The sequence below is a fragment of the Phyllostomus hastatus genome, unplaced genomic scaffold, assembly GCF_019186645.2.
Source record: "Phyllostomus hastatus isolate PE091 unplaced genomic scaffold, TTU_PhHast_1.1 phas_scaffold_345, whole genome shotgun sequence".
Taxonomy (NCBI): domain Eukaryota; kingdom Metazoa; phylum Chordata; class Mammalia; order Chiroptera; family Phyllostomidae; genus Phyllostomus; species Phyllostomus hastatus.
Window position 1 is genome coordinate 28,277,429 of NW_025334024.1, and position 22,388 is coordinate 28,299,816.

Here is a 22,388-nt window from a genome sequence, read left to right on the forward strand (position 1 = left end):
TGGGTTGGAGAAGGGGAGAGTGGCTGACCTCCCTCCATTGTGAGTTCCTGGGCAAAGGCCACAAGGCAGGTCCTGAGCCAAGCGCTAAGCAAACGTCACATCCATTCCAGCCCGAGCAGAGCTCCGAGCGAGGGTTCTCGGGGTCTGGGTTTTACTACAAAACACGTTCGAAAGAGTCTTAGGGGGTGGCTCAGGATGAAGGAGTGGAGGCCAGGGCAGCGTGAGACGCACACGTGGGAAGCGGAAGGGACAGTGGGAGCTCGTCCCCGGCAGGACAGCGTAGGTGCCGACGGCTCGGGCTTCTGTTCTGAGAAGGCACAAGGGACAGAGGGCCACGGGTCTGGAGCCGAGAAATGCCAGCCCTTCCACTGAAAAGTCCACCTCCGCCTGGGCGTGAAGCTGGGGAGAACCCGGGTGTGAGGCTGTTCCCGGGGCTGGACTGGGAACACGGAGGGGAAGACATGAGAGTGCCATCGTCAGGAAAGCTGTCGAGCTGGCAAAGGAGAAAGAAGGAGAAGAGATGGGGCCCGCACCCCTCCCCCCCTTGGTGCTCCCTGCACAGAAGGTGGGAAGGATGCAGCTCCGAAAGGCACAGGGCGCGGAGGCCGCACCGGAGGCCGCTGTGGTTCCCCGAGTGCAGTGACAGCTCCGACCGCAAACGGCAGCCCCGAGGGAAAGCCTCGCTCCCCGCCAGGAGCCCACGCTGTCTCGGGAGGCAGAAACTCGGGAGAACATTCCCTATGAAAGTTGGAGGAGGCAGACACTCCGGGGCGGGGGCGGGGGTTGTAAATCACATCCTGTGAGTGACGGGCAGGCCTGGAGCCCAGGCAGGCACAGGAGGAGGACGCCAGCGGGATCTCACGCCAGACCTGGACGTGTGAATTCCACCAAACTGAAACCAACAGGCGGTCTCCCCCAGGAGCACGGACTGAGGAGCCGGCATCCCCAGGGAAGGGGTCCCGGCACACGAGCGTCTCATGAGAACCAAGAGACACGTCTCTTTGAGACTTGGGGATCTGTTCTGGAAACAGGGGACATTTTGCTAGAGCAAGTGGCAGAGTATAATTTTTTTAAGTTTGTTGCAAGCACCAGGTCAAAGTAGTTCACCTAGGCATCCGCCTGGGAGGTCACTGGAAGGGACTACCTTGATGAATGAAAGTATGTTTCCGGCAGACTGCAGGCAGCCCCCGCCCCCCAAAATGCACACAGCATTCGAGGTTCCACCGAGCTCACCCCCTTCCCAACAGATGGCATATAAGAACTGATCACTATTCACTGCATCCATCCCAAAATCCGACTTCTTGAGCACAAAGATGCGAATCTGTGAGCCCCCCCAGAGTCCCTGGACACCCCTCTCCCCTTACCACTAGGTTCCAGAAACTAGCTCCAGTATTGCATGGTGGTGATTTTTTTTTCACGCTCAGAAAACCACCAAGGGGTTTTAACTAAAAGGAAGCAAAGGTTTTCTTTTTATAAATTCGACCAGCCTTTTTCACTCTCTCTACCTCGAGACATTTCCTTAGGTGGGGAATTTCCTACTCGGACGCCCGGCGGCGAGGCGGGCACTGTTGCACGCGGGGCGCAGTGGATGGAAGCGCAAGACGCTCCAGGTGGACGGAAAGGAAAATTCGCAGGCACGGCACTCTCGGTCGCCCGCGGAGCCAGATTCTAAATGCCGGCGTGGGTGTGGGGATGGCCCTGCTGGAAAAGACAGACGGCGAAGTTTGCCTCCCGGGCAGGCGGCGTGGGACCCTCCGCTGGGAATGGGGGCGGTTGTCCCCGAGACCGCCCGCAGCTCACCGCGGCTGTATTTCCCGCCTGAGCCGGCGGCTGGGCTGCCGCTGGCAGCGCCGCACCCGGCGCTGGGGGCGGGAGATAGCCCTGAGCTCCGGGCGGCGCGGTCCCCAGAAAAGGAGCCTTCGCGTCGCCGGGACTTGGCGGTTGGAGAGCGAAGGCGCGGAGGACGCACTGCGTTTACTCCCCTGGGGCCGGGCCTGGGCCTTGCGGGGCCGCTGCACCCACCGTGCGTGCTCCCCCAGGCCTCGGGGTCGCCTCTCCGGTGGCCCAGGAGAGGTTAGGGTTTGAGTGAAAGCAGTTCGGTGAAGGAGGGAGTTTCTGAAACTCCCGGGGAAGCGAAGTCCCGGGGCTGGGAAAATAACCTAGGCTGCGGAAGTCTCTCCAATCTTGGTCAGGGCTTTCTGTCATTTTCCCTACACCCCCCCCCAACTCTAGCCCCAGCCTCAGGAAAGAGTACTCAGGGCCAGGGTACTAAGCACCTGAATCTTTCCTCCCTCTTCTCCCCCCCCCAACAGCCCCAAACTTTCAGATGAGAAAAATACAAATAAACCCCGAGTGGTTAATGCGGGTGCATTTGGGCGCGCGCACCACCCCCCCCCCATTCCAACACACACGCGACAGCCTCCGCCACCACCACTCACTCCGTCCCTCCCACCTCCGGGGAGGGGAGGGACTGGGAACCTGATCTCCGGGCTCCGGCCTCGAACGGTTCCCCATCAATAATGCCGATACCATCGGGGTGCCTCCACCCCCGCCCGGGGGGCGCCGCAGCCGCCTTTTCGCCGCTTTTCGCTTGGCACAAGAAAACGAAACCTCCTCTCTTGCCCTCCAAGTCTCAGCCGAGGCCCAGCGTGGCCTGGGGCTGGGGGTTGGGGGCTGAGGAAGCACAGGGTCTCGGGGGACGCTGGCGGAGCGCGTGGGGGCGTCCGTCAGTGTGTGGGCGCCCAACCATCCCAGGTGGAAAGAGGAAGAGGACGCGGGGCCCAGGCCAGGCCTCATTCCAGGCTCCACCCCAGACGCTGGGATCAGAGTGGGCCAGGATGAGGTGTTTTCTCATCTGGCTGGAAGAACCAGGCCTTCGGAAGTGGGGGGGGGGCGGGGGGAGCTCAACATCTCCTCTCTCCAGGATCTGGGGGGCTAGGGAACCCCTCCGCTGGCTGGGAGCTCAGTTGTGGCCCACCGCCATGGGGCACAGCCTTTCCGCCTGCCAAGTTCCTAAGGATGCCCTAGGTCCTGAAACCTGAGGGGTTTCAAGAAACCTGAGGGGACGTATTAGTAGAAACTCAAGCATCAAGCCCCCCCAAATGTGAGTTTGCACAACTCGTCCCGCGTCTCTCCGGGGTGCGGTTCCCGTCGGCCCACGAGGTCACGACCCTGACGCAGCCTCTGCTTCACTCCGGGACACGCTCCTCCTCGCCTAATGAGGATCAGTCCCTGAGTGTCAGGCCCTTTGACGGGATCCGCAAGTCGGAACCCCCGCCACCCCGATTCCCCCAGCAGCTGCCCCACCCAGAGCGGGCCCCGCGCGACCCCTGCGGAGCGCGCCGGTCTCCGGCGTGAGCAAGTCGCGGGCACGGGGTCCCGCGGCGGCCCCTCACTCGCCGCTGTCTTTCGACCCCCTCAGAAGTAAAAACCAGCCCCCCGTGCTCTCGCCGTTTTTATTAATTTAATTATTTCTTTGCCCCGCGGCACGCGAAGCCTCACCCGCGCCCTGGCATCGCGGGGCCCGCGTCAGCGAACCATGGAACTTGGGCCGGAGACAATGGCCTGTAATTGATGTATTGCCATCAACAATAAAGGCCAATTCTCCTCTCCCCGCCATTCCGACCATCCCCCTCCTCCCATACCCCCTCCCCCACCTCCTCTCTCCTCTCTCCCGGCCAGAGAGCGAAAGAAAACAAACGAATTAGCCGTGGATGCCGCGCGCGGAGCCAGACGCCCGCCTCTGCGCCGTCGAGGACTCGAGAGAACGAAAAAAGTTATTCAAGTTTCGATCCCCCGGGTTAGTCGCCTCTGCTCACCCATCTGAAATCAAACCTCGCGAAGCTGATTTTGCACGTGCGTTCGTTTGGTTGTTTGTGCCGGCGGGGGGAGGAAAGCCTTCCCCCCAACCACCCCTTAGTCACACACAGAGCAAGTCACAAACACGTGTGAAGCTATTCCCGGGAGCTTCCCGCGGCGCACGCGGCGCGTCGCGGGGGCAGAAGGGTTTGCAGGGTCGCCAGCTCCGCTGGGTTCCTGGCAACACGCGGTGGCCCGAGGCCCGGACTTTCAAGACGCCAAGGTTGTTAGAGACCGATGCGGGAGGCTCCGCACGCGGGCTGGCTCGAGAAACGAGTGTGCAAGTGCCTCGGGACGCGTCGGTGTACCTGGGAGAGTGCGGTTGGTGTGTTCAGGAAGGACCCGGGGGGCAGGCGGGGTGGGTGCGCGAGTCACACGTGCTCCTGGGCGCTTCCCCGGGGGTCTGGGGTGAGCGAGCGGCTCGCACCCCAGGAGCACGCAGATCCATCTTGGCTGAGGGATCTCTTTAAATATTCAGTGAGAAATAATGGCATTTGAAGCACCACCTATGGAAACATTATTATCTTCATTCTTCAACATCAGCCCCACTGATAGCTTCGTTTGTCTTTTTATCAAAATCTACTGTAACCAACAGGACCTGGGGAGAAAGGGAGAGCGAGGCGGAGAAGGTGCCTGCGTGTGTGTGTGTGTGTGTGTGTGTGTGTGTGGCACTGGGCGAGGGCAGAAGAGAGGAAAAATAAGAGGGACAAGAGAAAAAGGTGACGAAAGGGTGCACGAGGGGAAAGAAAGAAAGAAGTTACAGCAAGAGAGAAAAAAAAAAACCCTGGGGGTCGGCAGAAGGAAAACAGAAACATTCATCCTCACACAAAAGGTTTGATTAAAAAAGAGAGAGAGAGAGACCGAAGAAGCTGGGAGAAAACGAGAAATCGAGTCCTTTCTCGGGGGAGCGCCGCGATGGTCCGGTGCACCCGAAACTCTGCTCGCAAGACGGGCGCCCACTTCGCGCGAACCGGCTGTGGCGCTACCCAGACTGAAGGGCGCTCACGAATTGGGGCGTCCTTATGAGCCCTCTCCTTTCCCGATCGCGAGATAGGGTAGGGATTGTGTATCTGCACCCCCCTCCTCCCCATCACTCAACCGAAGTTTAGTTTGTCGGGCGCAGGACTTCGGGAACCCTGGAGCGAGGAGACCCTGAGGAGCGAGGGGGAAGAGCGGGGCTGAGCCGAGGACTGAGTCAGGTTCGCGGGCGCCCGAACCCAGCGGAGGGAGTGCGGGGCCCGGGCTCCCGATTCCGGGCTCGGGGGCGCGGGAAGGGAAGCTGCCTCCCCACCTTGGGGGGGGGATGGAGCTCGTACGAAAAGTTTGGGTGCCGCGCTCGGCAAGCGCCCGAGGTGCAGGCGAGCTTCCGCGGGGCCAGACAGCTGTGGACAGGGACCCCTCCCCCCTCACTCACTCCCGACTCGGCGAGGCCACCTAGTCACCAGCAGCCCGGGGCGCGGCCCCCTCCCCCAGGGCGACGAGCCCGGGGGTCCTGGGGACTGGTCTAGCCCAGGGCCCGGCCGGGCAGGGCCTCGCCTCCCTCGGCCAGGGGCGGGTGGTAGCTCACAGGGTACGCGGCGGCCCCTCCCCTCCCCCCGGCGGGAGCTGAACTCGGATCCCAGGCTGGTCCCTGCTCTTCGCCCGCCCCGGGCTCCGCGGCGCCACCGCCGCCGCCGCCTCCCCGCGGAGTGACGCGCCCTGCAGCCAACCGGGGCGGCCGGGGGGGGAAGGTCGGGAGGGTTCCTGGGCGGAGCCGGGCCGCCCCTTATCCCACGGGCTCGGGGTGGCTGCTCCCGAAAACTTCAGCCCTAATTGTCCTGGGAATGGCCAAGGTAGAGAAAAGGAGAGAGGGAGCAAGCGAGAGGCTGAAGGGTCGGGGGCCCTTTGAGGAGAACCGGGGTGGCGGGAGAGCAGCCCCTCCCCCCAAGGCCCAAACCCATCACGTCCCCAAACCTTTCCTCGGTCCTCTTCTCCGCGCCCCCGCGAGCCCGGGGTCCAGGGGATGGAGAACTCGGGGCGAAGGAGCGCCTAGCCAGCCGGCGAGCGGGCGGGAGGCCGGGCCGCGGGCGGGAGGCGGACCGGCGTGGGGCTGGCTCTTCCCCACTCGCTTATTTTTTTTTTATGGGGGTGGGGGTGGGCTGCTTTCTGGTAGCTCTTAAAGAAACGAAGAAACACTCACGAAACGGGACTTCCTCCCCCCCCACCCCCACCCCCAACCCATCCCGCCACGGGACTCCCTCCCCCCGCGAGCCGGCGCGCCTAGCGCCCAAGTTGGGAAGTTCGCTGAGCGCCCGCAGCCCGGGTCCCCAGCCCCCGCTGCCCGGCCCCACCCCCCGCCCTGGAGGCTTCATTCCGGGGAGGGCATGCTAATTTGGGTCGGCCCAGCCTGGGATGGGGGGGAGGCAGCGAGAGGGAGGGAGGGGGGCGCGGGCAGGGGCGCCCAGGGCGCAGAGGCGAGGCGAGGAGGCCGGCCCCCGGCGGCCGGGCCGCGGAGTCCCCGGCGGTCGCGAAGAGGGTTAACCGAGCGTCGGGCGGCGCGGCTCGCAGAGCCAGCCCCGCGGCCGGCTTATTGGGCCGGCTCGCGGAGAGACAGGGGTCTGCAGCAAATCACGAACTAATTGATTAAGGCGAGCGGGTTTGAATAGCGCTGGCCCGGTGCCAATCGCCTTTCAAAGAGCCCCTCTATGATTAATCGCAATGCATTATTGATAATCATAATTATAGCAGGACACATGCGCGCTGCGCCCGGGGCCGGGGAGCCGGGGAGGGGGCGGGCGGGCCGGCGGGCGGGGGGAGCCTCCGCCGCTGCCGCCGCTCGATTTCCGTAATTTTGAGAAGATTTTTTTTTAGTAATTTTTTATTCTGCCCCAGCTGATGTTTGAGCCAGCATGTCGCGGAGGAAGCAAGCGAAGCCTCAACATTTCCAATCCGACCCCGAAGTGGCCTCGCTCCCCCGGCGAGATGGTGAGTGCTCCGGCCCGCGCCGTGGACACACACACGCACACACACGCACTCACACTCAAGTACACCCGGACCCACGCACACGCAGCGGGCCCCCGCGCCCATCGTCCTCGCCGCCCCCGCCGCGGCCCCGCCGGCCCGGGCGACTCGGCGCATTTCTTTTTTCTTTCTAATTTTCAATTTGCCTGCGCTGGGCTTCCCGCCACCCCGGAGAAAGCAAACACTTCTCCCGGCAGGACGTTCCCGGAGTTGCTGGGTCCTCCTGGGGGCGGAGAGAGGGCACGCCGGCCTTGCTGCTCCGTCCCGGCTTTTCCGGGGACCGGAGCCGGGGACGCGCCGAGCCGCGGTCGGGGCTCGGGTGTCCGGCGGGGCGCGGGGGCCGGCAGAGGCCCTCTGCACCGGCTGCGCGGGGCTCCTGCGCTCCCCGCGCGGCGCCCGGGGCCCCCGGCCAGGCCTCCGCCGCCCGGCCCTGCTGCCGGCGGGAAGGAAGTTGACTCCGTGCTCCGCGCTGAACTCCGGGCTGAGGAGATCCCCGCGCCCCCCCCCCACTCCACCTGGGCCCGCGCTGCCGAATGGGGCGCCTTGGGGGGTTCAGAGCTGCGAGAAGATGGGGACCTGTGTCGGGGCGCCCGCGCCGGACTCGCCGGGGTCGCGGCGGGGTGAAGGGGGCCCTTCGCTGCCGGTCGCTCCCGAGATGGTGCCGGCGGACGGGGAAAGGGTCGGGCTCCCCAAGTTTGCCCGCTGTTCTCCCAACACACGCACCCCCGCCCCAAGAAATGTTTCGATGCGGTGTGCGTCCCCCGAGATAGTGGTACTCCGACCTCCCGGGAGTCGCAGTGGTCATTTCCCAGGGCCGGGGGGCTCTCCAGCCAGCAGAGTCTCCCCCTGAGTCAGAGAGGCACTCGCCGCCTCCAGTGCAGGCGACAGCTGCGGGGTCCCGGAGGGAGCGAGCAAGTCCAGGGCAAAGTTGGTGCGAGGAGCCGAGGCCGAGAGAGAGAGAGAGAGAGACGGGGCAGGTAATTCGGGGTGCGGGCGGAGGACACCTCGATTCCCTTCTTGCCCCTGAAGATGTTTCACTTCAGGGCCCTCCGAGCTCCCAGGCCGCGCGCCGGAGGCGATGGAGCGGCGCCCGGGCTCAGCTCCCGCCGGTCGCGGCGGTGCGGACGAGGCGAGGGGCAGCCCCGGGCGGCCTCCGGGGCTCGGGGTGTCTCTCGGGACGCTCACGCCCGAGCGGCGTTGTGCGGCGTGCACGAGGGAGCTGGGCCTCGGCGGGGCTCGGAAGCTGCTCCCAGATCCACACCTCTGGCCACCGAACTCCGCTGCCGCCCGGGCCCCACGCTGCCCGTCCCTTCCCCAGAGGCCTGCTCCTCGGCGGAGCCGGGGCGCAGCGACCCGCGCGGAGAAGCCGGGGGGGGGCTCCGGCCGCCTTCACCCAGGCTAGCTGCCGGGACGGGGAGCCCCCATCCATCCTGGGGCTCCCTGCAAGGAACTGGGGAGCACGGAGACCGATCTGGAGAATTGTTTACCCTGTTTGTCGCCCTCGCCCCAGTATTTTCTCAAGCGCCAAGTCTTCCTTACTCAGTGTCTCTGGGAGTTCCCCGTCCCCAGAGAAGAGCTCCGAACCCCCCCTATCCGTCCCCAGCCGTGCCGGGTCCGCGAGGTAAATCGAGGTGAAATGACCTCAGGCCGCGGCAGCAGCTGCGAATATTTTTTGCGGGTGTTCTCCGCGGGTTTCTGGGTGCTCGCCCCCAAACTCATCCTCCCTAAAGTTTCAGGTGAGACCCTCCGCGCTGCCGTGCAAGTTAGCGGTAGGTACGTAGGAAACACCGAGCAGACAGGAGGAGAAAAAAGAGTGTTTTAGTAAGTTTGTAAATTTGTACTGGTTTTACACATTTTCAAAAAAAAAAAAAAAAGGACTCGGGCTTCGCGGAAAAGTGATGCTATAGCCTGATCTCTCTGCCTTTCCTTCCGTCGCCTTCGGAATCCTAAATCTTTAATAGTTAAGGCTTCTCATAAAGCCATGGTATAAAAGGGGTTCACTGCCTCTTCCTATTATTATTTATTAGGACCTCTTTTTTTTTTTTAAGTTTATTTGAGCTTGGAGGTAAGTTAATTAAGTAACTGAAACAAGTTTCCTTTCTTTTCTCTCTCTCTCTCTCTCTCTTTTCTTTTACGTTCTTTCCTTTTACCCCCAAAAGCTGGTTCATTGTCCTAAGGAGCAGTCAAGTGAGGGGCTGGGAACCCCCCCTGCCAGGCCCTTTCTCACCTCTCCCCACCCCCCCCCTTTTCCTTCGGTAGTAATGGCTTTAGGTTATGACCGTTTTCACATGGTTGAACAATAAGTTTGGGAGAAGCTGCCCAGAGGGTAGATTTTGTAACAGGGTTACAGGATTTAGTGTGTTGTAATAATATTAGTACACAACTAATCCTGCTCAAGGTCTGCCTTACAGGAGGGCCTTACACACTGCAGCTCCTTTCATCCGGGGGCAGCTGGCAGATCCGTGGAGCCGAGGGTTTGTGACACGTCTCCCAGTTACCTTGAGAAAGTCACCACCGTTTCTGCGGAGGGTTTAGCCATCTCCGTGTTTCTCCCCACGCGTCACAAACGCTTCCAAGGCTCGTTGGGGTTTTGTTGTGGTGTCATTGGTGTTTTCCCCCATTTAGGGCCTTTATGTGTTTTTTTTTTCGTATATAAAAAAAAGGTGGTTACATTTTTTGGAAGACAACCCTTCCCTCGAACAGTGTGGTGGCTTTTACTTATGTCTTGAAATGGCCTTCTACCACGGCGCGCGCACTGTGGAGACTTCTCGGTTAAATCCGGCCGGTGCCCTGCTCGCAGGCTCATCCTCCACGTTGTGTGACTTCAGCGGCCCAGCGTGGGGGCTGGAAAAGTTCGTGGGCCCCCCCTTCCAGGAGCCGAGCGGCTCCCCAGGCTGTGGGCTGTGCCTGTGTGTGTTCGCGTGTGTTTGAGTGTGTGTGTGCGTGCGTACGAAGAAACAACCGGCTTTGCTGGACAGCCACACCGATAACTTCATTGGAACAAGTTCAAGAGAACAGGATTCTCTGATCCATCTTAACCGTGTTCCCATTTCAATTTTACGTTAGGGGAGCAGCTGAAGCAGCCTCAAGTGAACCTGGGAATTTTCCTGTTTCTCATGAAACCAAGAGTATGACCAATATGACTGGTCTCTTCAGTGATATTCAACAAGTCTTGAATTACTTGTGGGGGGCCGACTGCCTTGGAAAAAGTGTTGACCGGGGTAAAGAATTGTGAGGACAGGGAATATTGTGATCTAATGATTTTGCACATGGGTTATTTACTAGAAATTTGGGTGTGTGTGTGTGTGTGTGTTTGTGTGTGTGTGTGTGTTGGGTTTTTCCTCCTTGGGTGGTTGTTTTTAAGATTCCTGTAACTACATGGATGGCCCATTCAATCTCCATTCATTTATTAAGAAAAATATTTTGGTGCTTTCTGGTGCTGTTGTTTTTTTTTTTTCAAGACAAGGATAATATTGGGAGAGAAAACCTTCATGAGCCGCAGATAAAACATTGGCTGTCATATAAAGTATCACAAAAATCCCTCTTATTTATATTAATAAGGAAATTCTATTATTTACCAAAGTAATTTCCTCGCTGGGAGCAGCTTCGTGGCTTCCCATGGATTTCTGGGCCCAGAAGGTTAGAGAGAATGCCAAAGAACTGGTCTTTTCTGGAAAAAAAAAAAAAACCCGACACCTGTGAGACAGGGCAGTTGCGAAGAATCTCTGTTGAATGAGGCTTGTTTTTAAGTTTCTGGCAGAATGGAAAATTCTGGGTGAGAAAATGCAGGTTGTTGGGGGGGGGATTTGCTTCTGGTGGGCTGGCTGCAGAGATTCCCTAAAAGCTGAAAAACAAACACCCAAGCAAAGGGTATGGAGGGCGTGAGGGACTCTGGGGGATTCTACCTGTTTGGGGGTTCTGTGTCCATCTGGTTCCTCCTCACATTCAGAGGTGCAATGCCAGTTTATAGGTCATTCTTGGGGGACTTGGTTCCGTTCCTTTCTCTGTTTGCAGGTAGTGAGTGACCTCTACCAACAGTCCTTTGGAAGGCGGAAGCCTCCAGCCTGGGTTTGGTGGTGGTGGTGGTGGTGGTTTTTAATGTGGAAATCTCCCTGGGAAACTGGGCAAGGAATTGGTAGGCGAGTCGCTCCCTAAGTTTGTTTTGTTTTGTTGTATTTTTTTTTGAAGTTGTTAGAAGCCCAGCTCTATGTCACAGCCAGAACCAAATTCCTCCTGCAGTCTTAACTAACTCGGTTTTTCCAAGACGTGCCCTCGTGCAGCTAGCCGTGTCTTCCAAAATATTCTTAGATTACCCCAACCGAAGTGATGTAGCCGGTTAGCCAAGGAGATGGTAAATTATCCTAAGAACCGCCACCCCTCCCCCACAAAAGGAAAAAAAAAAAAGTTTGTGGGGCCAGGCTTCAGAAAAACCTAAGATGTGTCGGGGCTGTTTTAACCTCTGCCAGCCTCCTCCCATGCAAAGGTGACAAGGTCCAGATCATAATATGTCCTTCAGGATCTTCCCAGTGACCCCCAAATTGAGCCTTGCTAGTCACTTAGCAGGAAGTTCGTCGTTTATTTTAGTTTCACCTTATCAGCTTGGCTTCTTTTCCTAACCCCACTCCCCGGTCACCCTCAGATGCCAGACCCCCAAAGGGGAAGATTGACAAGTAGTTCCCATAGCTCCGTTTTACCCTCAAACAACAGGGATTTAGTTTCTTGTGCCTTTGCCAATGTTTATGTAGTCGAAGTTTAGGTCTCGCCTTGAGGAGTCTGTCTTTTACGCGTCAATGGAATAGGAAAGCCACAAAGAAGTTTTTGAGCAAACCCTTGCAACTGGAACCCCATCTAGCGTTGAGGTCGGTTCAGCCGAGGAGAAGACATTTTCCCCCTTTTCACTCCCTGTGTGTGTTAGGTGGGCTCGAGTCCCTGTTTGCAAAGGGAGGGTCATGTAATTTTTTTTTTGTCAAAGATTTCACTTGTATTCTTCCCCGGGAGAAGGCACTGATCTGGGTCGGAACACGGAGGAAACTTGCAAGGTGCCAGGAAATTTGTCATTTGGTTGCATATCCCAGAGAGGAAACTTAAGACGTGACCGAAAATATGCACAGCATGTGTTGCAGTGTTGAAAATTTCTTGGGAATTTTAAGCTGGACATTCATGTTCAGGCTTTTCCCAGGTCTGTGCAAAAAAAGAAAAAAAAAAGGAAAAAAGAAAGAAAAGGGGAAAGGAGAGAAAAAAAATAAAAGACCAATCCATCAAAAATGTGTGTGAGAGCCTATTTCTGCGTTGGCCCATGGGAAGGAAGAGCCTGTTAAAATTATAGGCTCAGGAGAGGTTCTATTAAAAATGAGAATGTGAAGTTAACTTAAGGGGAAGTAAAGGGAAGGCTCTTTCGGAGGGGCTCAAAAAAAAAAAAAAAAAAGCCCAAATGTAGCAGGAGAGTGTTGTTTGATTTGGGTCTGCCTTTTTCCCCCTGCTGGCTAAACCTTTCTGTGTGGGGCAGAGTTTTATTTTTGTTTTCTCAGGACACAGATATCCTGAAACACTTCAGTTTTCTGCTTTCCATTCTCCAGCGTTGGGTTCAGATGATGAAAAGCTGACACATTTGAATTAGGCGTCAAGTTCCTAAATAGTACAACAGGAGCTGAAACATTGGGGATTTTCGTGTAAATTGGATGAAGCTGGAAGATCATCCCCCTCTCAAAAAAAAAAAAAAAAGAACCTAGAAAATTTCAAATATCTTTTTGTGCGTGCATACTTAAAAAAAACCTCTACTTCTTAAATCTTCTTATCTGACCAGGATTACAGAATTACTTTTAATTTGCATGTAAAATCCATACAAAAGGAATTGGCATGTTATTTTCTCCACAGAGCAGGGAACAAGGCTACTAACCATATTTCCTATCATGGGGTCACCAGTTGCAATCCTGTGCCGATTATTCAGCAACATACAAGGTAACAGACACTTGGGAAAATGAATTAGAACGTGTTAGTTTGTCTGCGTGCGTGCGTGCATCTTGTTCAGACTTAAAATGTTCCCTTTCATAGTGAAAGGATTCAAACTAGTCCTCATGTTTTATCTTTTTTTAAAAAGCTGTTCCATTGGAATCCTGTTCAGCATGCAGATAGATTTAAAGTTAAGAACTGGTACAGTGTAGCAACACCTGCTTTTGAAATAAATCAAAATAGATACCAGGAAATTTTTTTTCCGTGTTCATAAACATCAGGAAATTAAATTAGTTGACTCTACAATGAGATCAAATGTCAGCTTATTAAAATGTTGCGAAAATGTAAGCTAAAATCCGGGCAGCTCTTGGACACAGCGTACTCCTTAGAAGCAAGCAGGCACTTATTTTAGGCACCTATATTTTCCATCCAGTTAGCACCACCTTAAATATAAAAATGTTCAGGTTGAAAGACTGGGAAATTCTCAAGTGGGTCTCGAGGCAGCACACATGCAGACCTTGAGCACAGGAAAGTAATAATCGGCTAAGTCCTGGGAGTAACCTTTTTATTTTCTCTCCATATTATGAGAATATCAGATGTTTGCAAGTTACAAAGAATTAAAATGCCCTTTAATCGTGAGCACAGATGTGCTAAATATTTGAAGCGACTACATTGTAATGTGTACAATTGATGAAGTCAGTTTTCTGATTTCCCTGGCTAGTTATTTAGTTCTGAATCTGTCATTATTTGTCTAAGCCCAGCTGACCAAGCAAAACTGTGTTTTAAAGTGGCTTTATGTTTTGATAAATGTGAGCTGGTTGAAAAGTATTTTCCACTGAATGCAGAGCTTAATAGAACATGCTGACATAATAGTTTTAATGCATTTTGTTGAAAATGTGTGAACAAACAGAATAGCTTTTGTTCCTTCATAATTGGCTGTAAAAGTAGATGGAAACATAACCATTACATATGGAAATGTGCAAAGAGAAAGAAATAACATTTCTGTTGAATATATTAGGGATTGCATTTCCTCGTTTAAAATAAGCATCTGAAATGGATGCATCATTTAAGATCGGTTGTCAAAATACGAAGCTTTAAACAGAATTTTTGTCACATTATTTTTGTCCCAAGTTAAGCAACATAACTTTAGCGAATTTTTGTTTAATATTTTGTTTACATTATTTTAAGGCAGGGAGAGAGAGAGAGAGAGAGAGAGAGAGAGGCAGAGAGACAGCTCCACACAGCACCTCCACTGTGCACAGGATTCCGGGGCCAATTAGGATGATTAAACATTAAATTAGAACAGAATCATTATTGGTATTTTCTGCTACCACTGAGATTCGTTCGGTATTGTGAATGCATTTTGCACCCTACCCTCCTGGAGATTAAAAGGTGGGTATTAGGAATGCTAGCTTGTTAAGTATAACTTAGCTACTCAAATAACATTCCCAGGGAAGAAAGTGTGCATTCACTTGACCAGCGTTTCTCATCAGCTTCGGCACCACTCAAGGCGAACAGACTCGAGGAATTTTCAGAAGTTCGTCTCTGGGTATTAATTATCTTTTCTGGAATACAAAAACGACTCTAGGCTTCTTGTTGTTGTTGCTTGGGGATGCGTCCTGCAAAAAGGCAAATGCCTGGCTCTCTCGAGTTGACTCTTTAAGTTTTCCGGGGGGGGGGAAAAAAAGCAGCATTTTGATTTTGCATTTATTCAGATTTACAATTAGGGTTTTTTTTTTTTCCTCCCTCTCCCCCTGCAAGTTTTCTGGGAGATGCAATTTGGAAGTCATGGAAACTAACTATTATCTGACTCAGTCCTGCAGAAAAGCATGCAGGGAGGTAATCCTTGAATTAAACAGTTTTTTTTCTTCCACAGCCTTCAGAGATGGCCACACACCATCGGTACAACAGGAGTTGGTGTTCCCCATGCTGGGAGACAATGGGACGCCAGCCCGCCTTTGAATAGGACGAGAGCTCCGAGCTGGAGATTTTTCTGTTGAATTTACAAATGGATCTTAGGGAGAAGAAATCTGAGCAACCAGTGGAAACAAACACAAAATGAAAGGATTTTTATAATGAAAAGTTCAGGACAATCTGTTAAACCATCGGTAACAGTTAAGAGCAAACTGTTTTTAAAGACGAGGAGGAAGGCGGAGCTTTTGCAAAACTCTAAACCAAGAATTATTTCTCCGCTCCCCCTCCACCGCACATCTTTCTTTAAGTTGGTGTTTAATCGGGAATGTAAATCTTGCGCCAGCTTTACAGATAGAAGGAGCACTTTTGATGAAATATTTAGAGGCATAATGTTGCCATTTGGAGCCTTGGTGATATATATTCCTTGATCAGTGGAGTGGTAGCCAGGGTTGCATTCTTTAATTTTAAAAATAAACATGCCGCAGGGTGATATATAGACGCCAGGCAGGCTTCGTGAGGGGTTATGATTGTTGCGTTTCTCTTCAGTGTGTGGGTGGGTGGGTGGGTGGGTGGGTGTGTTGCTTTCTCTTTTGTATCCAACTGGGTCTTGCGAAACCGCGGGGAGGACTTGTTACTGGTGTGACTCAAGTGTGTGTGTGTGTGTCGCGGCTCTGACTTAGCTTGGGTTCTAGGTAGGGGCTGGAGGTGATCTCCGAGTTGTCAGTCTTCCGCCGGGTGACACACATCCCCCCGACCCTTGTCAACAACTGACTGGAACCCGAATGACTACAAATTAGTTCAGTGACAGCCCGGGCTGTCACAGATATCTCTGAATCGGTTGAAAAGGAATAAGGTTGACAGAAACTCGGGGGCCTAATAAGTCCTCCGAGTGGTTGCTGGACCCTCTGTGGATGAGCACACAATAAGGTGTGCAGAGTATTGGAAATCGATGGTTAGCTATGGAATTTCATTATGCACCCCTGTCTTCCGCTCATAGCATTTTATATTTTGATGGATTATCTGAAGGCCACGACTCTCTGAGATACCAGGTGGACAGGGGTTCCTCCGATATCCTTGAGCTGTAATTATGAACACTCTTAGGTACTATTGACTGGTTTTCTGGGGTGACAGTTTTTTGAGTTTCGCAGGTGGGAAGCAATTGATCACCCCCCAGCCCACCCCACCCCGTCTTGCGTTTTGAAGCCACGGTGGCTGTGCGTCCCGGCCCCCTCCCTAACCCTGCACCGTTTGATGCTTGCAGGACACACAGAGAAGGGACAGCCGAACCGTGGCACCAAGAGCAAGGACGCCCACGTCTGTGGTCGGTGCTGCGCCGAGTTCTTCGAGTTATCTGATCTTCTGCTCCACAAGAAGAGCTGTACTAAAAACCAACTAGTTCTCATCGTCAATGAGAGTCCGGCCTCCCCACGCGAGACCTTCTCCCCCAGCCCCCCTCCCGAGAACCCCGGCGACCAGACGCGGGACACGGCGAACAAGACAGACCGAGTAGAGTGCGGCGAGCTTCCGGAACACCACGGGCTCCACGACGGGGACGAGCCCATGGAGGTGGCGGCCCCGGGGGCCGGCAAGGGCGGCGGTGGCGGCGGCGGCCTGGGTGGCGGCCACGCCGGTGGCCCCCCCAGCTGCACCGGCGGCTCCTCCACAGGTACCTCAGCGATCACAACCTCTCTACCTCAACTCGGGGACCTGACGACACTGGGCAACTTCTCCGTGATCAACAGCAACGTCATCATCGAGAACCTGCAGAGCACCAAGGTGGCGGTGGCCCAGTTCTCCCAGGAAGCGAGGTGCGGCGGGGCCTCGGGCGGCAAGCTGGCCGTCCCGGCGCTCATGGAGCAGCTCTTGGCGCTGCAGCAGCAGCAGATCCACCAGCTGCAGCTGATCGAACAGATTCGTCACCAAATATTGCTGTTGGCCTCTCAGAACGCAGACTTGCCAACATCTTCGAGTCCTTCTCAAGGTACTTTACGAACATCTGCCAACCCCTTGTCCACACTAAGTTCCCATTTATCTCAGCAGCTGGCAGCTGCAGCTGGATTAGCACAGAGCCTGGCCAGCCAGTCTGCCAGCATTGGCGGCGTGAAACAGTTACCCCCGGTCCAGCTACCTCAGAGCAGCTCTGGCAGCGCCGTCCTCCCATCCCACGGCGGCTCTTCCCCCAGCGTCAACATCTTGGCGACGGCAGTCACCACCCCGTCCTCGGAAAAAGCGGCTTCGAGCGCTGGCGCCCCCCACGCCAGCAGCCCGGTGGTCTCGGCATCCTCTTCACCAGCTTTCGCAATAAGCAGCTTATTGAGTCCTGCGTCTAATCCACTTCTACCTCAGCCGGCCCCTGCTAACTCCGTGTTCCCCAGCCCTCTGCCCAGCGTCGGAACAACCGCGGAGGATTTAAACCCCGTGTCTGCCTTGGTCCAGCAAAGAAAAAGCAAGCCACCAAATGTCACCGCCTTCGAAGCGAAAAGCGCTTCCGACGAGGCGTTCTTCAAACACAAGTGCAGGTTCTGCGCGAAGGTCTTCGGGAGCGACAGTGCCTTGCAGATCCACCTGCGCTCCCACACGGGCGAGAGGCCGTTCAAGTGCAACATCTGCGGCAACAGGTTCTCCACCAAGGGCAACCTCAAAGTCCACTTTCAGCGCCACAAAGAGAAGTACCCTCACATCCAGATGAACCCTTACCCCGTGCCTGAGCATCTGGACAACATCCCCACCAGTACCGGCATCCCCTACGGCATGTCCATCCCCCCGGAGAAGCCAGTCACCAGCTGGCTGGACACCAAGCCGGTCCTGCCCACGCTCACCACCTCGGTGGGCCTGCCGCTGCCCCCGACCCTCCCGAGCCTCGCCTCCTTCATCAAGACCGAAGAGCCAGCCCCCATCCCCATCGGCCACGGCACCGCCAGCCCCCCGGGCTCTGTCAAAAGTGACTCTGGGGCCCCAGACCCCGCCACACGAAACCTGGGTGGGCTCTCAGAGGAAGCGGAAGGGTCCGCCGTGCCACCCTCTGGTGGCAAAAGCGAAGAGAGCGGCGTGGTCACCAGCTCGGCCACGGCAACGGGCAGCGGCACCCTGAGCTCCCCGGCGGCGGCGGCGGCGGTGGACGGCGGCCCCACCAGCGCCGCCGCGTTCACCAACCCCTTGCTGCCGCTCATGTCCGAGCAGTTCAAGGCGAAGTTTCCTTTCGGGGGACTGTTGGACTCAGCAGCCCAGGCTTCGGAGACGTCCAAGCTGCAGCAGCTGGTGGAGAACATCGACAAGAAGGCCACCGACCCCAACGAGTGCATCATCTGCCACCGGGTCCTCAGCTGCCAGAGCGCCCTGAAGATGCACTACCGGACACACACCGGGGAGAGGCCCTTCAAGTGCAAGATCTGCGGCCGGGCTTTCACCACGAAAGGGAACCTGAAGACCCACTACAGCGTCCACCGCGCCATGCCCCCGCTGCGGGTGCAGCACTCCTGCCCCATCTGCCAGAAGAAGTTCACCAACGCCGTGGTGCTACAGCAGCACATCCGCATGCACATGGGCGGCCAGATCCCCAACACCCCCGTCCCCGACGGCTACCCCGAGTCCATGGAGTCGGACACGGGCTCCTTCGACGAGAAGAACTTCGACGACTTAGACAACTTCTCCGACGAAAACATGGAGGACTGTCCCGAGGGCAGCATCCCCGACACGCCCAGGTCGGCGGACGCGTCCCAGGACAGCCTGTCTTCCTCGCCGTTGCCCCTGGAGATGTCCAGCATCGCCGCCTTGGAGAATCAGATGAAGATGATCAACGCCGGCCTGGCGGAGCAGCTGCAGGCCAGCCTGAAGTCGGTGGAGAACGGGTCCGTGGAAGGGGACGTCCTGACCAACGACTCGTCCTCCGTGGGGGGCGACGTGGAGAGCCAGAGCGCCGGCAGCCCGACCATGTCCGAGTCCACCTCTTCCATGCAGGCCCTGTCCCCTTCCAACAGCACCCAGGAATCCCACAAGTCGCCCGGCGTGGAGGAGAAGCCGCCGAGGGCGGTCCCCGGCGAGTTCGCCAACGGTCTGTCCCCCACCCCGGTGAACGGCGGGGCCTTGGATTTGACATCGAGCCACCCAGAGAAGATCATCAAAGAAGATGCTCTGGGGATCCTCTTCCCTTTCAGAGACCGGGGTAAATTTAAAAACACTGCTTGCGACATTTGCGGCAAAACCTTTGCTTGTCAGAGTGCCTTGGACATCCACTACAGAAGTCATACCAAAGAGAGACCGTTTATTTGCACAGTCTGCAACCGCGGCTTTTCCACCAAGGGTAATTTGAAGCAGCACATGTTGACACATCAGATGCGAGACCTCCCGTCCCAGCTCTTCGAGCCCAGTTCCAACCTCGGCCCCAATCAGAACTCGGCGGTGATCCCCGCCAACTCCCTGTCATCTCTCATCAAAACAGAGGTCAACGGCTTCGTGCACGTGACCCCTCAGGACAGCAAGGACGCCCCCGCGGCCAGTCACGTGCCCCCGGGGCCGCTGTCGTCCTCCACCACGTCCCCGGTTCTGCTGCCGGCCCTGCCCAGGAGAACGCCCAAACAGCACTACTGCAACACGTGCGGCAAAACCTTCTCCTCGTCCAGTGCCCTGCAGATCCACGAGAGAACTCACACTGGAGAGAAGCCCTTTGCTTGTACTATTTGTGGAAGAGCTTTCACCACAAAAGGCAATCTCAAGGTACCTCTCTGCCTACCCGGGCCTTCTCCCCGCCCCCCCCCCCAGCCTCCCCTCTCAGCCCCGACCCCAGGCTCAGCGGCCCAAACGCCCCGGGAGACAGAGCTCTGCAAGGAAGCTGCTGCCCGCGGCAGGCCGTGGTGACACGGTGGGTCAAGACCCCGTCAGGGACCGGGCCGGGCCGTGGCTGGTTGCAGGTCAGCGCGCGTTGAATAAATACTTTGGTGCCTAAGCGACACAGCGGCCCGTCTCCGTTGTCTCGCTAAGTGCACCAAATGAATGGCGTCACCTCCCAAGGAAGACAGCCCGGCGTTGCCATGGGGTATTGATTAAAGCCGCCGTGGGGCCTGTGGGCTGCCCGGATCACTTAATAATTACAGTTCTCCCCAGCCCATGCATCTCCTCTCCATAACCATGCAGGCCAGCGCGGCCTGTTTCTCCGAAAACAATCACGTCACTCCTCGGCTAATGGGCCTTATGATAATTGATTAGACAACACGTCCCACTGATATGTGTTGGAAATAAAGCAAATATGCTTAAGTTCTAGAGCAACAGTTGAGCACTCTGACTGTGTACATTTTTCTGTTGACAGAGCATTCCTCTCGAGATTGCTGCCAGTAATGTGAGATGAATAATTACTTTCTGGCCTTTCTCTCCACGCACGGGCTCTCCGATGGGCAATCAGCGAGGGGTCCCTTCTTCCCGTCTGAAAAGGACATTTATAGGGTAAAGGGTGTCAGATACAATACTTACCATGGCAATGAGAGTGGACATAACAATTCTAACCCTGCAAGGAGCTATCTGCGACTGACTGGCTCGCGGGAGGCCATCATAAGCTAAATGCGGGTAATAAAAAAGGAGTAAGTAAGGCGTCTCGGCCCAGGGAGAGCCGAGGCGGCCCTGGGTGACAGGCAGTGAACAGGTCATTACTGGCTTCAGAGTGGACGGTCCGGTTCCCGCCCCGTTCCGCCGTCTGGCCCGTAATGAGAATAGACACCGAGGCCACTTGCTTTGCTGAGTGTTGTCGGGATCTGCGCTGAAACCGAGTCACCTATTAAGCTTCTCCCTCCCTCTCTCTCCCTGTTCTGTCTCGCCCTCCCCCCTCTCAGGTGCACATGGGCACACACATGTGGAACAGCACCCCCGCGCGCCGGGGCCGGCGGCTCTCCGTGGACGGCCCCATGACGTTTCTGGGAGGCAACCCCGTCAAGTTCCCGGAGCTGTTCCAGAAGGACCTGGCGGCCCGGTCCGGGAGCGGAGATCCGTCCGGTTTCTGGAACCAGTACGCCGCGGCGCTCTCCAACGGGCTGGCCATGAAGGCCAACGAGATCTCCGTCATCCAGAACGGGGGCCTCCCCCCGGTGCCCGGGAGCCTGGGCAGCGGGAGCAGCTCGCCCCTGAGCGGGCTGACGGGCAACCTGGAGAAGCTCCCCAGCTCGGAGCCCAGCGCCCCGCTGGCCGGCCTGGAGAAGATGGCAGGCAGCGAGAACGCCACCAGCTTCCGGTTCACCCGCTTCGTGGAGGACAGCAAGGAGATCGTCACAAGTTAAAGCGACTCTTCCCAGAGAAGGAGCGTCCCTGTCCGGACCCAGGCCCTCAGTTGCCTCCCCCTCCTCGGCCCCACACCCCCTCCCTACCTTCTGGTTGCCCCCCACCCCCGGATCACCGACCAACCACATCACGAAGACATTCTTTTTGTACCTTGTTCAACTTCTAGAGTTCTAAGAAAGCTTATTTATTAGTGGTATAACCCTTGCTTTGCAAACCGAATGCAAGCGTTAACTTTGGTCTTCTGTATTTGGGACTAAATACTAATGGACTAGGAGTGCGTAAACTTGCTGTAACATTTATGGCAATCACAAGTTGCCCTGCTAGGCGGTCTTAATCGGCATTAACTTATTTTCTATATCCAGTTTAATATGAATCTGGTGTTGATGCAATGCCTCCGTGATATATTAGATCTCTAATAAAGTCTGTATATAAACGTACACTTTGATCCTGCTGGAACGTTTTCTCAGCAAACACATGGTCTGATCTTTCGAAACAGAATTAAGGAAAAGGACTAAAAAAGTACAGACTGATTGAGTGTGGTTCTTTGAAAGGTTTGGGTTTTTTTGTTTTGTTTTGTTTTGTTTTGTTTTTTGTTTTGTTTTTTAATTCTAAAACTCAACCTGCGCTTTTTTTTTTGTAGATTTAACCATTTCCGTTCCGAACTGCTATTTGTATTGTGCTTTCTACTTGAGTCGTCCTCAATGTCCATAGGTTTCTGTACAGTAATAAGCACGCAGAACTCTTTAGAGAAAATACAAGTGTTGTTTTGGTAGTGGAAACTGAGACGTAACATTTTGCCTTGTAGGTATATTCGCAATAGCAAACGTGTGCTGGAATTTCACAGTGCTGCTACGTATAGCATCTTGAACAACCTTCAGTGAGGAAACGGTAGATGCTCTCGTATACATAGTCAGAAATATCACGTTCATCAAAATGTACATATGTTCCTTCCAAGAGCAAATGCTTCTTGATCAAGAGAGCAGGTATAGCGTTGGTTTATTTTGTATTAGGTATGGAAGAAGAAAAAAAAATTGGACTGTTACATGCACTTTCTTGGAAAGTTGAAAGGAAAGCTGGGGGGGTCAAATTTCTTTAACATTTAATACTTACTAACAACAGAGATACTGTAATTTTACTCAAGTAATCAAATACATTTTTTTTTGCAACAGATAAAACAAAATACTGTGTCTGTGTTTTTAAAGTGCAGTTTCTATTTAGCCAGGCCCTGAAATGTATTTTAACCTCTCCCCAGACACCCGTAAATTATATATGTGAATGTGTATGTTTCTCTCTACGTAAGGAATTGTAAAAGGCACAGCAGAAACGGGTTTGCACGGGCCTGTGGTTTTTCTTTCTATTTTTTTATTTCAGGGATCTAGATATTTTTCCAATAACTATTCCTTGTT

General features: G+C 55.2%; 2 protein-coding genes across 2 annotated transcripts in view; one reads left to right on the plus strand and one right to left on the minus strand.

Moving 5' to 3' along the window:
- LOC123806137 overlaps nt 1-6,079 on the minus strand; it is a 31,875-nt gene extending 25,796 nt beyond the window's left edge. The window contains exons 1-2 of the mRNA XM_045819146.1: nt 6,076-6,079; nt 5,812-5,965 (exon numbers count right to left, since the gene is read on the minus strand). Of these exons, the coding sequence (XP_045675102.1) occupies nt 5,812-5,965; nt 6,076-6,079 (158 nt within the window). The remainder of the gene's footprint in view (nt 1-5,811; nt 5,966-6,075) is intronic.
- Nucleotides 5,656-22,147, plus strand: SALL1 (spalt like transcription factor 1). The gene is made up of 4 exons (XM_045818838.1): nt 5,656-5,690; nt 6,730-6,822; nt 15,983-19,434; nt 20,541-22,147. The coding sequence occupies exons 2-4, from the start codon at nt 6,747-6,749 to the stop codon at nt 20,979-20,981; spliced, it is 3,969 nt and encodes a 1,322-aa protein (XP_045674794.1). The 5' UTR covers nt 5,656-5,690; nt 6,730-6,746; the 3' UTR covers nt 20,982-22,147.
- Nucleotides 22,148-22,388: the final 241 nt, after the last annotated feature.

Excerpts from the sequence above, each read along its gene's own strand:
- SALL1 (XM_045818838.1), top strand. The coding sequence starts at position 6,747 with ATGTCGCGGAGGAAGCAAGCGAAGCCTCAACATTTCCAATCCGACCCC. Across the intron at positions 6,823-15,982 it reads CTCGCTCCCCCGGCGAGATG|GACACACAGAGAAGGGACAG; the intron begins GTGAGTGCTCCG and ends TGATGCTTGCAG. Across the intron at positions 19,435-20,540 it reads CCACAAAAGGCAATCTCAAG|GTGCACATGGGCACACACAT; the intron begins GTACCTCTCTGC and ends CCCCCCTCTCAG.